This window comes from Anguilla anguilla, chromosome 14, assembly GCF_013347855.1.
Source record: "Anguilla anguilla isolate fAngAng1 chromosome 14, fAngAng1.pri, whole genome shotgun sequence".
Classification (NCBI taxonomy): domain Eukaryota; kingdom Metazoa; phylum Chordata; class Actinopteri; order Anguilliformes; family Anguillidae; genus Anguilla; species Anguilla anguilla.
Window position 1 is genome coordinate 23597504 of NC_049214.1, and position 14544 is coordinate 23612047.

At 43.0% G+C, this 14544-nt stretch overlaps 1 protein-coding gene across 1 annotated transcript; it reads left to right on the plus strand.

Annotated features, from left to right (window-relative positions):
• The first annotated feature begins 567 nt into the window (after positions 1 to 567).
• tbx3a (T-box transcription factor 3a) lies at positions 568 to 14313 on the plus strand. The gene is made up of 7 exons (XM_035389705.1): positions 568 to 1598; positions 2758 to 3025; positions 3628 to 3774; positions 5916 to 5992; positions 8280 to 8437; positions 10397 to 11028; positions 12604 to 14313. The coding sequence occupies exons 1-7, from the start codon at positions 1210 to 1212 to the stop codon at positions 13033 to 13035; spliced, it is 2103 nt and encodes a 700-aa protein (XP_035245596.1). The 5' UTR covers positions 568 to 1209; the 3' UTR covers positions 13036 to 14313.
• The last annotated feature ends 231 nt before the right edge of the window (positions 14314 to 14544 follow it).

Consider the following 14544-nt stretch of genomic DNA (forward strand, 5'->3'; position numbering starts at 1 on the left):
ACTTTTAACATTCTTTTTAAATATGATAGTCGGTTAAACAGACACTACATAATAATAATAATAATAATAATAATAATAATAATAATAATAATAATATGCTTCTGAGTAGAGAAATTAATCTAACTGAATGACATTTTTTCTGTAGGCCTATTATATCTGGTGATCCCGATCACACCTTCAAAAATTGATGTTCTGCAGACTAAAGCTAAAATCAGAAACAACGAAAGTGTCAGAAACGTAAGTGTCTATGTTAGGGGCCTGTTCTGCAGCTATCCACTCAAACGCTGCAATTTCCTCCTGACAAAATCATCGCCGCTCCCTTCAGCTCTCCGTCGCCGGGTCCCACAGACCGGCCGATCATCCGTGACCCTCACGGTGTTTACTTGTTTACGTCGCGCAGGGCGAAACTGTAATATTTCGCCGCAGCGGCTCGCTACCCAACGCCTTTTTATAACTGAGGTCTGTCCCCCCTCCACCCGACCTGTCAAAACCACGCCTACAAAGCCACACAATTGGTCCGAAAGCGTCAACGAGCCTATCAACATGGTCGGTCTTTTCGCTACATGTAACACATTCATACACTTCGGAACCTACGGGGTACAGAAGCGCAGGGAATTTCTTGATGCTGCGATCTCGCCTCTTCTCCGAGAGTCTGCCGCCAGCAGGACCCCTCTTCCTCCGCTTCTTTCTCTGAAATGTGTTTGCGCGTGAAAGACAGCGGAAGCAGAAGTGTGTGTGCGCGTGAAGGCGAATGTGTGGGGGCAGAAAAGAAACAAGGAATCCAGTTCAGTGCAAACGAAACGTGTGGACATAGTTCTTTGGCGAAAAAGCAGGAACCCGGGAGTGTTTGAGTGAATTTTCAAAGGAATATCGAATTTAATATCAGCACCAAAAGAAAAGGAGAATTGGTTTTCAGCTTGTCAGTCCTCGAAGAGAAGTTCTTACTCCAACGCGACACAGGATACATTGATCACTGTATTTAATATCATACGGCGATGAATTGGTTGGAATTCCGCGAGCGGCGATAGAGAACACTGTCGGCGGAGTCAAATAAGTGGATCAGTCTCTCTGTTCGCGAGCGCAGAGAATCCATTTTAGAACTTTGAAACCGGCGAGAGACATGCTAGGAAGAAACGCTCGGAGCTGAATTGTATCCCCTCCACCGCCGTCGCAAGCATCAATACATCTGGAATACTTGTGGCGAAGTGGATGAGCTTCCTGATGAGAGATCCAGTTATTCCGGGAACAAGTATGGCATACCACCCGTTTTTACCTCACCGGGGTACGGACTTTGCCATGAGCGCAATGCTGGGTCACCAGTCCCCATTTTTCCCGGCCCTGGCGCTCCCTCCGAACGGGTCCCTTTCCCTCCCGGGAGCGCTGGGCAAACCCATCATGGACCAGCTAATGGGCGCCGCTGAAAGCAGCCTCCACTTCTCGCTGGGGCACCCGGCTGCCGCAGCCCACCTCAGGCCACTGAAATCGCTGGAGCCAGAGGAGGAGGTTGAGGATGACCCCAAAGTTCACCTGGAAGCGAAGGAACTATGGGAACAGTTCCACAAACGCGGCACCGAAATGGTTATTACAAAATCAGGAAGGTAAACGGAACTACTGTACAAACGTCAAAGGCCTACGCTTTTTTTGTGTTCCCTCCTCCCCCTTTTTCAATGAAAAAGGGTAATTTATCGGAAATGTGTCGTATCGTGGCTGATTTGTATAATTGACGGGTATCTTAAAAAAAAAAAAACTTTGATTATTACATTATAAAAATACATGTTTTTCCTGAAATGCAAAAGCTCAGTGCAGCCTAGAAAAAATGTTTGACACTTGACACTGAATTATATGGTCTTCTCGCATGCTAATGTTATCTGCTTAAATGATATAATGTAACCCAACCCAAACTATAATGGGGCCAACAATACTTTATGCAGTAACAGTTTAACTTGTTTTATGACACACTATGAAGTCATAACCCCGTACGTGGTCTCTGACAAGCCAGGCATTCTTATTTTAATCCGCTCTGCCAACGACAAACTGGTTATCTTAAAGTTTAAAATTAATAATAACAATAACAATCATTATTATTATTGTTGTTATTATCATTATTATTATTCATAATAATAATAATAATAATAATAATAATACTATCATTACTATTAATACTACAAAGTGTGTTGTACAGTACGTAGCCTTACTATTACGCATACAAAATTAAATACGGAAATTACAAATAATTAGACAATTGTTCTAACTTTGCGAAGCAGTTTTACTGTTTTTGAAGTAGTGCAATGGCGGTCGTGCTTGTTATGAACATGCAGCACTTTGCTCCCGTGTCGCTTTAGGATGGTACCTCATGGGTTCGGTTCGATGTGCACACAACGGCCCGTACCCATGACTCTTCTATTAAATACACGTCCCTTTATGCCAACGGACTCTAATAACAAACAGTCCATTTCTGACATCCCGTGCAATCAACACAACACAAATGTCTCGCCATACAAACGCAGCAGGCTGTTCTTGAGATGTGCGATCAGGTTAGTGCACCAGCGACTGCTTTAAAAGTGTAGGCCATACCGGCAAGCTCGAACCGTGAGGCCTGTGTGTAGCCTATTTGTTACATTACATTATATTTATTTGGCAGACGCTTTCATCCTAAGCGACATTGTTGCTTTGGGGAGGTTAAAGAAACAAAGAAAAAATTAACAAAATGTAATTTATCGGCCTAACATCGATCATTGTTCCATTTTCCTCTTATAGGCGGATGTTTCCCCCATTTAAAGTGAGGTGTACCGGCTTGGACAGGAAGGCCAAGTACATTTTATTGATGGATATCGTTGCGGCCGACGACTGCAGGTATAAATTTCATAACTCGCGGTGGATGGTGGCGGGAAAAGCAGACCCCGAAATGCCGAAGAGGATGTACATTCACCCGGACAGCCCGGCCACCGGCGAGCAGTGGATGTCCAAAGTTGTCAATTTTCACAAACTTAAATTGACAAATAACATCTCCGACAAGCATGGATTTGTAAGTTGCCGTTTTATTATTGTTAATATTTATTATTATTATTATTATTATTATTATTATTACTACTACTACTACTACTACTACTACTAGGCCTAGTCCGCAAAATATCGATCATAGTTCATAGTCCTGATGCGTAAGCCGACTTTTTATCCTGCGGTTTATTTTTGTCTGAGGCCTTTCATGGTTTAGCTTTGTTTGTGGTTCCCAGGTAATTTCCGTTTCGGTTAATTTGCATCTTAGCTGAACCATTTAAACATGTTTGTAAACGTGGAGCTTATTTCAAGTTACGTGTATGCCAACGCTGTTTTTAGAATTGGTTGTAACCGAGGCAGATCCCTAAACATTGAGGCGTAACATGGAATTAACTCATAGGTGTAATACCTGAAGTGAATAGCCCCATACATCTTAAGAAATTAGTGTACTTTTGAAATGATCATCGGGTTATTTAAAATGTGTTGTTTCAAATTATCATTCGATTAATAAAATGTGTTGGTTGTAGCCTATTCAGCCGGCCTGCCAACGAAATGCAGCCCATTGGCGGATGGAAAAGGAGAAACACTGTTTGTTTGTTATTTTAAATCAATAATTGTTTCCTGTTACAGACGATTCTGAACTCCATGCACAAATACCAGCCAAGGTTTCACATCGTCAGGGCCAACGATATTCTCAAACTTCCCTACAGTACATTCAGGACCTACGTTTTTCCAGAAACGGACTTCATTGCCGTAACAGCATACCAAAACGACAAGGTAGGAACGAATATGTTCTATTATTATTATTATTGTCATTATTTGAATTATTATTATCGTTATTATTGTTGTCGTTGTTGTTATTGTTATTAGTAGCAGTAGTAGTACCGGCCGCAGCAGTTGGTTTTATGTAAACCAGAGAATGGAGGCCTGTTGTAGCGCATGGACACATATCCTGCTATAAAAAAATGTGCTCTACATCAAGCTTAAAATACTGGGTAATGCTTTTATGGTGGGAGAATTGACAGCAAAATATAGCCTACCGTGAAACATTTCTGAAAAACTTACGCATTCCGCTCACTGCTTGCCTGCAGTACTGGGCCTTCTGTCAGTACTGGCTTTGCAATGCAAAGGGCTATGTGTAGGCCAATGCAGGTTATCTTAATTACATTTTATCAGCGAAAGGAAAGGAGGATTCGCCAAATCACGTTTGTGTCCTTTGGAGGATAGCTGGGTCAAAGTGCAGCGGAGGCCGTTTTGGAATTCGAAGCGATACAATGGTTTCATCAATACCGTATCTACATTAGGCCATCGGGGATTCTATCGGCACGCACGAGGATTTTTTAAAAAATTTTTTTCATTTAGAATGAGAAAATATTTTCAACCGCAGCCGCTTCCGGTTGGTTAAAGGATGAAGTACAAAGTCAAATAAATAGTTAAGCGTATACATATGCATACACTCGTAATGCGGTCCTTCGTGTTGCCAGAACTAGTATGAAAACAGTGCTACTTGAATATAGCTAAAGAGGACCCTTTTAAAACATATTTAAGTTTTCTTTAAAAATGAGTTTGGGTGCTTTTAAATCTTACATTTGATTTCAGAAATTTCTATTATCCAGCACTGACCACTATAATGGAATACATTTGTATAGATGGGAACACTCCAAAGATCAAAGAGACTTTACATAGGGCAGCTGGCGGTTGGTTTAGGTGTCTTTAAGGCGCTTTCTCCCCGAATTTCTGTGTGTGGGAGGGGCGTCGGGGCTCTGCGATGTCCTCATTTTTAAATTGTAGAATCTGCGACATGTAGTACATGTGTTTAAATCGAAGTGGTGTTGCATCCAGATCAGAGAATATTACAGGCGACGAAGAAAACGGCACAGGGCACGCGCGCTGCTTGTTTTCATCGCCAGACAATGGTTGCGTGAGTCAGCGCAGAGTGCTGAACGGAACAGGAGAGAGAAGTAGAGAGTGGGTGGGGGAGTAATCACGGTGCATGCTGGATATTCTGTGTACTTGCGTGAAATTTCTGAGCAGGGAAAATGTTGCGCATCAGTCAAACCTTTGTGTCATCCTTGGGAGTAGACGGCGGTATCGCCTATTTTGCTTTATTTTATTTTTTTTACTCGATATCACGTGGCACTTGCGAACCATGTAGATTACGATTGGGACCATGTGTTGACTGCTTTGCAAATGTTTTGCTACGGACGAAAAAAAAAAATAATAAAAACATCCAAGGCTCAATTTAAAAATGTTTCAAAAAAGAAAATAATACATGCATTTTAAATCTACTGTGGGATTACGTGGTGCGCACGAGCTTCCCATCGTGGGAAAAGTCAACCTTTCGACGAGCTTTGAAAATCCGTTTCACAAATGGGTGTACGGTACCATTAAAAATATAAAAAATTACTGACAGGTAAGGCCGTCTTCGGTTTGAATTTAGCTGAAGTCATGTGTCATCTCCGATCAAAGGTCAGACTCTTTGTAATGTAAAACGGCTTTGGGCTTGTTATTTGATTATTCATATATACAAACACACTGGAGATAAAATGGAATTACCCTGTGTTTGACAGTATCATGTGTTAGACAGCGTCACCTGCTCTGGGGGCACTATTGTTGGAGCTGTAAAGCTGATGAACGATCGTATGCGTGTCAATGAATACTGTATGCAAATGAACGTGGCACCTCAAACACGATCATAACAGACAGTGTGGGATATTGAAGTTCTCCGAGACGCATTATATTTTAGTACCTGTGCGCAGAGAAACTGGTAAATAGCACTGTATAACTGACAGAATTCTCCCTTTCCACAACGTCTGAATGTCTGACAGTATTTCTTGTGTTTGATGAGAGAGGGGTAACCTCACTAACCCCTCCCAAAACTCACTTCTCTCCCTGCCCTTTAACCCTTTGCGTTTCAGATCACGCAGCTGAAAATCGACCACAATCCTTTCGCTAAGGGGTTCCGCGATACAGGCAATGGGAGGAGAGAAAAGAGGTATGGTGTTTTTTTTTTTTTGAGGGTGGGGTGGTGGGGGAGGGTCAATAAGTCCATTCTCTGCTGTGAAACCAGAAATAATTTGGTAAGAAATGTGTGTGAAAGACAGATGGGAAAATGGGTATAGCTAAATCGACCCTGAATGCTTATACCCACCTCATACAGCAGCCCTACAGCCCTACAGCCCTGAATGTTCATACCCACCTCATACAGCAGCCCTACAGCCCTACAGCCCTGAATGCTCATACCCACCTCATCCAGGAGCACTATAGCCCCGAATGCTCATACCCACCTCATACAGCATACCTACAGCCCTGAATGCTTATACCCACTTCATACAGCAGCCCTAAGGCCCTGAATGCTCATACCCATCTCATACAGCAGCCCTAAGGCCCTGAATGCTTATACCCACCTCATACAGCAGACCTACAGCCCTGAATGCTTAGACCCACCTCATACAGCAGCCCTACAGCCCTGAATGCTCATACCCACCTCATACAGCAGCCCTAAGGCCCTGAATGCTCATACCCACCTCATACAGCAGCCCTACAGCCCTGAATGCTCATACCCACCTCATACAGCAGCCCTAAGGCCCTGAATGCTCATACCCACCTCATACAGGAGCCCTACAGCCCTGAATGCTTATACCCACCTCACACAGCAGCCCTACAGCCCTGAATGCTCATACCCACCTCATACAGCAGCCCTACAGCCCTGAATGCTCATACCCACCTCACACAGCAGCCCTACAGCCCTGAATGCTCATACCCACCTCATACAGCAGCCCTAAGGCCCTGAATGCTCATACCCACCTCATACAGCAGCCCTACAGCCCTGAATGCTTATACCTCCCTCATACAGAAGCACTATAGCCCTGAATGCTCATACCTGTAATTAGCTACAACTGCACTGAGAAGCAGTAAGATTAAAGGCGGCAGTACACTCAAGACGAAACAGAACTTTTTGAACAAATTAACACGTTTTGAACGAGAGACGAACAAAAAGACAGTGTCTTGATTTTGTACGGCAAGCCCCTAGCAAGACCAGCTAGCCAAATAGTTTGAAGTAATAAACAGCCTACCAGTTTGCAGACCCCACCCCCCCACCTGCAGTTGGCCAGAATATCACATGGTTGGTTGTTGTGTCACAGTTGACCAGCCGGGGGGTGGAGCTGAACTTTCTTTTCTGGTTCATCTCACCACTGCCCTGTCCAATGGCAGCATCGTCACGGTCATGACTGGAATATTTTGGGGGTGAATACTTTTGAGCGAAGCGAAGTGCAAGGACGTCATCATCTATGATGATTGATCGTGCAGAGATTTTAAGGACAACTAAATGCGCTCAAATGCCTGGCACGATGTCTTCCACACGTAATATCCGGCTCTGCTGACCGCTGCCTTGTAGTCGTGTGCCCCCAGCGGCGTGGAGTGACATTACACGAAGAACGCGGAGTTTGTATCGAGTATACTGACAACATGTTCATCAGTGGTTCTTTTTACAAAAGTTTGTACGTTGTTTGGAGTATACTGCCCACTTAAAGAGAACAGTTCAGCTTTGATGGAGCTGAACATTAAGAAAAAAAAATAATTTTGTGTATATTATGTATATATTTATGTGTGTGTGTGAAAGTGTGTGTATATACACACACACACACACACACACTGTGCTGGCACAAATTATGGAAACACTGCATTCATAAACAGAGTTTCATAATTAATGCAATATGTGCAACAATTTCCCTTTTTGACATTAGTGTACAATGAAAATGAAATGTCTCCAAGAAACAGCAAAGAAAGGTCACATGTTTTAAGAGTACTAAACCTCTTTAAATTTTACATTATTTGTGCAAGTACTGTATATAGATAAAATGGTACACAAGTAGTCTGTGTGTATATAGATGCTTTTGGGAATCTTGAAGAAAGATTTCTGTTAGTGATCTACATGTGTTTATTATTATTATTATTGTGGAAGAGGAAGGTGATGAGGAATTGTGTCTATTTATTAACATTTTAATGAATGTTGTATGCATGTCATCAAAATTATATGTTGCTTCCACTGACGTTCCCAACATTTTTCATCGCCCCCTCAACGAAAGCACATTTTTAGGCGCTTGCTTTCCCAGAACAGCGAACGACGCCGAGGAGATGTTTAGCGTGCGCTAAAGTGAAGTCGAGGAGTAAAAACAGGACGCCTCTTGTATTAGCAAGCGAACGCCACGCGTAGCGTTGACAGCGTTTATCAAAGCCGTGTCTCTCTCCCCCCCCCCATCCCCCCCACCCCCGTACAGGAAACAGTTGGCCCTGCAGTCCATCAGATCTTACGAGGAGCACCAGCGGAAAGAGAACGGGACGTCCGATGACTCCGCGGGCGAGCAGGCCCCTTTCAAGCGCTTCGGCCGGACCCCGTCACCCGCGGCGACCACCGCGGGCCCGCCCAACCTGAAAGGTGAGCGAGCTCGCCCGTCAAAAAAAAAAATTAGCTGGTGGGGTGCGTGTTCAGGTTTGCTTGCTGCTTCGCGGCGATTAATACGAAGGTTTTGTTTTTTTTGTGGGGCTGTGCAGAGCTTTGGCTGTGGAACTTGGCGCTGGACCAAGTCCGAGCCGCTGTCCTTTTCGGATTAAACTTTAAAGAACATCCAGGGCCCCCACGGGTTCTTTTCTTAAAAAAAAAAAAAGAGAAAAGTCTAATCCTGGGAAAGTATTTGAATGTTTGTACCGAGTGTACAGTCTATAAATCAGTCTTGTATGGATGGTAATTAAGACTATTTTTCAAGGATGATTAACAGTAAATTCAGGTTTCAAATGATATGCAGGCTGCGTGCTAATAACTGTGGAAATATAATGATATACCAATCTATTATTCAAGAAGAAAAAAAACACTGTGGAAACTTTTTAAAACTTTGTAGATTTTTTTTTTAGTTCAGTGTCTAGATAGTACAAAAGAAGGGGAATGTTTTGGTTGGGGATTTTTAAAAAATGTAATGCATATTTGTTCATACTTTTATTGAATTTACGCGATTGATTGCAAATGATAATTTGTGGAAGAAGCCATTTTGAAGTCATAAAAGGACAAGATCTTTCAGGCATCTTCAAAATGGGTGTTCCCGTTCTTACAATCTTAGTAGCTGTTAGCTGGAAACCTGCTAAATGTTGTACAAACTTACGTTCATAATCGCCAATGTGCCCAAACAAATATTACCTTTGACAAATCTGCCACCATTCAACATAATTACAATGTTTAGTAGCCAATTTATGTATAGTGTTTCAACTCACAATTATGAGGTCACAACTATTTTTTAATACTAATATTCATTATTCGGGAACTACAGACCCAGCTGTTTTCCCCCTAAATTTATTACCCTTAAGAAAAAAACACTTTATGTTTCATCTTATCCACGGATTTACATCCTTCAGAAAAGTGTTGGAAGTTACTGTCTTAGCTCTCAGGACCTGTTCCTGCTATCTGTCCCTAAAGCCCGTACTGAATTGGGAAATAGGGCGTTTAAGTATGCTGCTCCCTTTTCTTGGAATCAGTTGCAAAATGACCTGAATCTTCGGGAGCTGGTCTCATTGGATGCTTTTAGAGTAATTCTAAATGATTTGGAGGCAGGCACATCAGGCTGCAGAAGTTTCGGATGAATTATATTGCCCCTGTGTGATCCCTGATGTTGATGATTTATGACGAATATTGATAATTATTTAAATATTTCAAATATTTTTTTACTGTATTTTGTGATTCTGTCATTTTTATTAATTGTAAACTGTTATATGTTGTTATGTCTGCAACCCTGTTAATTGTGCTGCTGCCTGTCTTGGCCAGGACGCTCTTGTAAAAGAGATTTTTAATCTCAGTGAGACTTTTCCTGGTTAAATAAAGGTTAACAAATAAATAATAAATGTTTGGTTCCAGCTGAAGCCAGTTATTTTCAACAAATATTTCAACAGTTCCTAGGATTGTGCTTTGAAAGACGCATCAGTATTGTACTTTATAATTAACCTTTGACATGGATAGTGGAGCTCGAATCATACTTGTGGAAAGTTGATGAAAGTTGATCATAAAATTTTGAATGAGAGACAGTAAAGCATACACTAAATCAGGGTGGGGTTGCAGTTGTTCTGTCTATCCCACTTAATGCTTTTCCTTAGTTTGAACATTGCGCTAGGCCATCGCCCAGCAGCTCTCCGTCTGACCATTAATATATTTTGCTGGAATAAACAGTAATGAAAATAAGGGTATGGTCCCCTTTTGCGAGGGTAGACGGTCAGTGAAACTTTGGCTCACGCATTAGGGAATTTGTCCTGTAAGTTTTGTCTCTTTTGTAAGATCTGATTAAACGGCTCTCCTGCTGATCGCCTCTCTCTCGTCTCTCACTCCCTCTCTGAATCTCCGCTTCCTCTCTGGAAGACTTCTGCGAGAGCGAGGAAGACAGCGACGACGAGAGCAAGGACGGGAACCCGCAGGACCCGCAGGACCCGGGCGGGATCTCCACCACCACCGCCGCCGCCGATCCCGCCAGGGAGCGCCTGTCCTCCTCCTCCGGCGGCGGCGGCAGCGGTCCGCGGCGGGCGCGCGAGGACCCTCCGCCCGCGCCGGGCAGCCCGGCGGACCCCCGGCGGAGCCCGCTCACCCTCATCTCCAGCACCACCCGGGCCGGGGAGGACCCCCGAAGCCCCGCCCCGCCCGGGCCGCCCAAGGCGGCGGCGGCGGAGGAGGAGGAGGACTACCCGCCGCTGGGCGTCGGCGGGGACGGCGGCGCGCATAGCCTGCATAACTTCGGCTTCCCGCCGGGCCTGGCGGGGCAGCAGTTTTTCGGGGGGCACCTGGGCGGGGCGCACCCCTTCCTCCTGCACCCCGGCCAGTTCGGCGTGGGCGCCGCCTTCCCCGGCATGGCGGGCATGGGGCCCCTGCTCGCCGCCGTCTCGTCCGGCGGCATGGGCGCCATGGACGCCGTCGGCATGGTGACTCCCCACCCTCAGGGCCTGGGGGGGGGCCCGGGGCTGCCCTTTCACCTGCAGCAGCACATGCTGGCGTCTCAGGTAAGAAGCACCTGTGGAAGCAGGGCTTTGACCTGGCAGCGCAGCGGATACAATCAGTCTGAACTGCTGATCGCATACTGAAGCGCCTAATGTTTAAAAACATTTACTGCCTGGCCATGGGATAAACTAATGATGACCTTATTATAATATTTATATTTAAACACAATATGGGCAACAACAAGAATACAAATTGTTATAAAAATGATACCTGTTGAACCTTAATTTTACACTTTTTCTAATTTAAAGGTGCAAGAGATTACTATGGGCTTGTATTTCCTCGCATTTTTGTCATATTTTTGTGGCTGAACAGTTGGAACGCGATTTCTAAACCGCAAGTTTAACTTTCGATTATAAGAAAACGGCAGAACCGCGTCAACAACTGAGTAGAGTTGTGGGTACGTTTTCCAAAAGAAAACACTTATTAAAATACCTGTTCCACGGGGCGGGGGGGGGGGGGGGGGGGTGCGGGGGTGGATGGTTAACATCCAAACTTGAGAAATAAAATATATATAAAGACCTTTTCAATGTCGGTTCAATGTGGGAAAACATTGCTACTTGTTAAAAGCCAAGGAATTTGCGGTAACTACAAACTCCTTTCTAGTAAGGAAGTGCTAATTACATTCATCGGCTGGAAAGAATGTGTATAGCCCATGTTGTGAGCTGACGGTAAAAGTAGCCTACCACCATGGTTGTGACCGGTTCTGTCCAATCGCAAATGAATACATCTACCTACTTTTGTCATAAGAGAAAACGAATAATAATGGCAAACTTTTACAGTTAAAAGGAATGTGATACTGACCCATAAAATCTTTTCCAGAAAAGTTTTCATATTTTTCGTTAGATCATGACCTGCTGAATTAACAAAATATATATATACTGTAATTAATAGTAAAATGTAGGCTAGCACGTAACCATTAAGTTTAGATTGAATCTGGACCATGGGCTTGATAACTTGTTGAAAAGCCGTTTGGGAGTGGTTTAACAGCGCAGTTGATTGAATCTGCTCCTTATCCACACATTGATAGGCGTGACAACACACAGATTTAATAAATGAAATTAAAACCGAGTAGTCAAAGAAAAAGCGAGTTTAATGCAGTGTTAAGTCACCTTTTTCGCGTGTTCTCGTGCTGATGTTGATTCCAAGCGGTCAGAAATACATTCGGCGGGAATTACAGTAGACTGTACAGAATTAAACCATTTATCTGAAATGGAGTTTCCACTTTCTGAACAGATAGCCTTCTCCACAATATTTCTTTTACAACCAGTTCCTATCCGCATTTAAACCACACTAATTTATTATTATTATAATTATTATTATTATTATGTATGCCTGTAGCGGTGGCTTAACGTTTGGATTATATTGCATAAACACAGCGTTTCAAACAGAACCTCCGCATGGGCTATCACCACACTAAAAAAGACAACGGGCAGAATTAGTATCTACATTTGTAACTGGAATATTTACAGAATAATTGTGTTATCGAAGGCGCAAGTGGTTTAAGCTGTTCCATATTCAGTGGCTCTGTGTAGTCTGGGTAGGCGACTCATTAATTTGTCATTTTGCTTTTTTCACAGGGCCTAGCGATGTCCCCATTCGGAAGCCTTTTCCCGTATCCGTACACATACATGGCGGCTGCTGCCGCCGCTTCGTCTGTGGCCTCGTCCTCGGTTCACCGGCACCCGTTTCTGAACGCGATGCGCCCTCGGCTAAGGTACAGCCCCTACACCGTCCCCATGAACGTGCCGGACAGCACCCTGCTTACGACAGCCAGCCCCTCTCTGGCCGGCAGCGCCATCGAGCTGAAAGGGAACGCCATGGCAACGAGTCCGACTCTGGACTCCACCTCAGAGGTCAACAGCAGGTCTTCGACCATGTCCTCGCGCTCCCTGTCCCTGTCACCAAAAACGTGCCAGGAAAAGGATCCGACCAGCGAACTGCAAAGCATTCAACGCCTGGTCAGCGGACTGGATACAAAACACGACAGGCCCCGAAGCCTGTCGCCTTAAACCACTGCAGTGATGGATTAACAACAAAATAATTTTTAACAATACCGATCAACGTTTCTATTGAATGCGGGTTTGAACTGCAGAACCGACGGAATCATTGGACTTTTGAAATGCACTTTGTTTGAATAAAGAATTGATGTGTATATTTGTTTTGTTTTAATCCAGAAACGAGTTTTGAACTTTCCCCGTATACCATACAAGTATTGAAACTGAAAGTTTGGAAAGGTCGGTTAGTTGCTGCTATGCCCCATATATTTTTTCTAAGTCGATTTGCGAGGGTAACGAAAAGGATTTAGTTTAATACTCCGAATTGGTTCTGAGGATTTGTATACATATCCGTTGATCTTATAAAGTATGCTGTATGTGACGCAGGCCTACTATATAAAGCGCTATACGAGGCCTGTGGTTGTTTTCGGCGCGATGGAAATGAGTTTGCATGACCCACACTTGGTTAAAATATCTAGTTTGCGACTGCCAGAAGCCTATTGTATTTTTAAAAAGACCAAAATATGACAAATAAAATATTAAATAAAGTATGCGTTGGCACCATTTAAAAATATTTCTAGGACGTTATCATATTTTCCTTTCCCCCCACACGTTTATGATTGAATTCATTGTACCTGTAAATTGGAAAAGGGAATTTGAAAGGAAAAACAACAAAAATTGAAACGTGGACTATTAATGTAAATATCTATATATTGAAAGTATTTATGTAATTATTTGATATTACGTGTAAATATAATGGATTTGATGTTTCGGAGTTTCTTTAATTTATTGTTGATATACCTGTTTTAAAATAGTTTGTGAACTGGTTTGTTTTTGTTATCGTTTTTTTTCTGAATACGGAGTTACTTGTCTTGTCTCAAACTCTCCTACATTTCTCTTATCTTGTAAAGTTAATTTCTGTTTTCTTAGACACAATCATGTGCCATTGTGGCTTTCGGCGTTGTCTATTGGTTAAAATGCTACTATTCAGTTTAATTAAAATGACACTATGGTGCGCAATGGCTTGAAAAGTGATTACGTTTTTTCTTATTTAAACGTTTTTTTTATTCGTGTCAAAATGAACCACTTTCTCAACATATATTGCCGTTTGAATGTGAAAGTGGCGAATCTTAAAACATGAAGGTTTAATTCGTGTGTGTGAAAGTTGTCCACGGGTGCTGAAGTAGCCTATTTTCAGTTTTTCGTTTTATTTTTTTTTTTCTTTTCTTTAGTTAATAACATCAGTGATGTTAATTGAACGTTTCAATAAAAAATATTGAAGTCTTATCTGTTTCAAAGCGGACACCGTTGGCTTCTTATTGAATATCTGCGACAGAAATGCGTATTAGTGTCTGCACTAGCACTCTCAAAACAGATGTGTTAAGAACAACACAAAACGAGCCATTTTATAACACGCCTTATGTTACCTTCAACACAACCTGCGTTAAAAGGCCCCCCTTTGTAACACATGAATTATGTATGCGTGACGAAAGTAGTAACTTTGACACAAAATGTGTTGAAAGT

Coding starts and splice junctions, on each gene's coding strand:
- tbx3a (XM_035389705.1), top strand. CDS start 1,210: ATGAGCTTCCTGATGAGAGATCCAGTTATTCCGGGAACAAGTATGGCA. Junction 3,026..3,627: donor TCTCCGACAAGCATGGATTT/GTAAGTTGCCGT, acceptor TTCCTGTTACAG/ACGATTCTGAACTCCATGCA. Junction 11,029..12,603: donor AGCACATGCTGGCGTCTCAG/GTAAGAAGCACC, acceptor CTTTTTTCACAG/GGCCTAGCGATGTCCCCATT.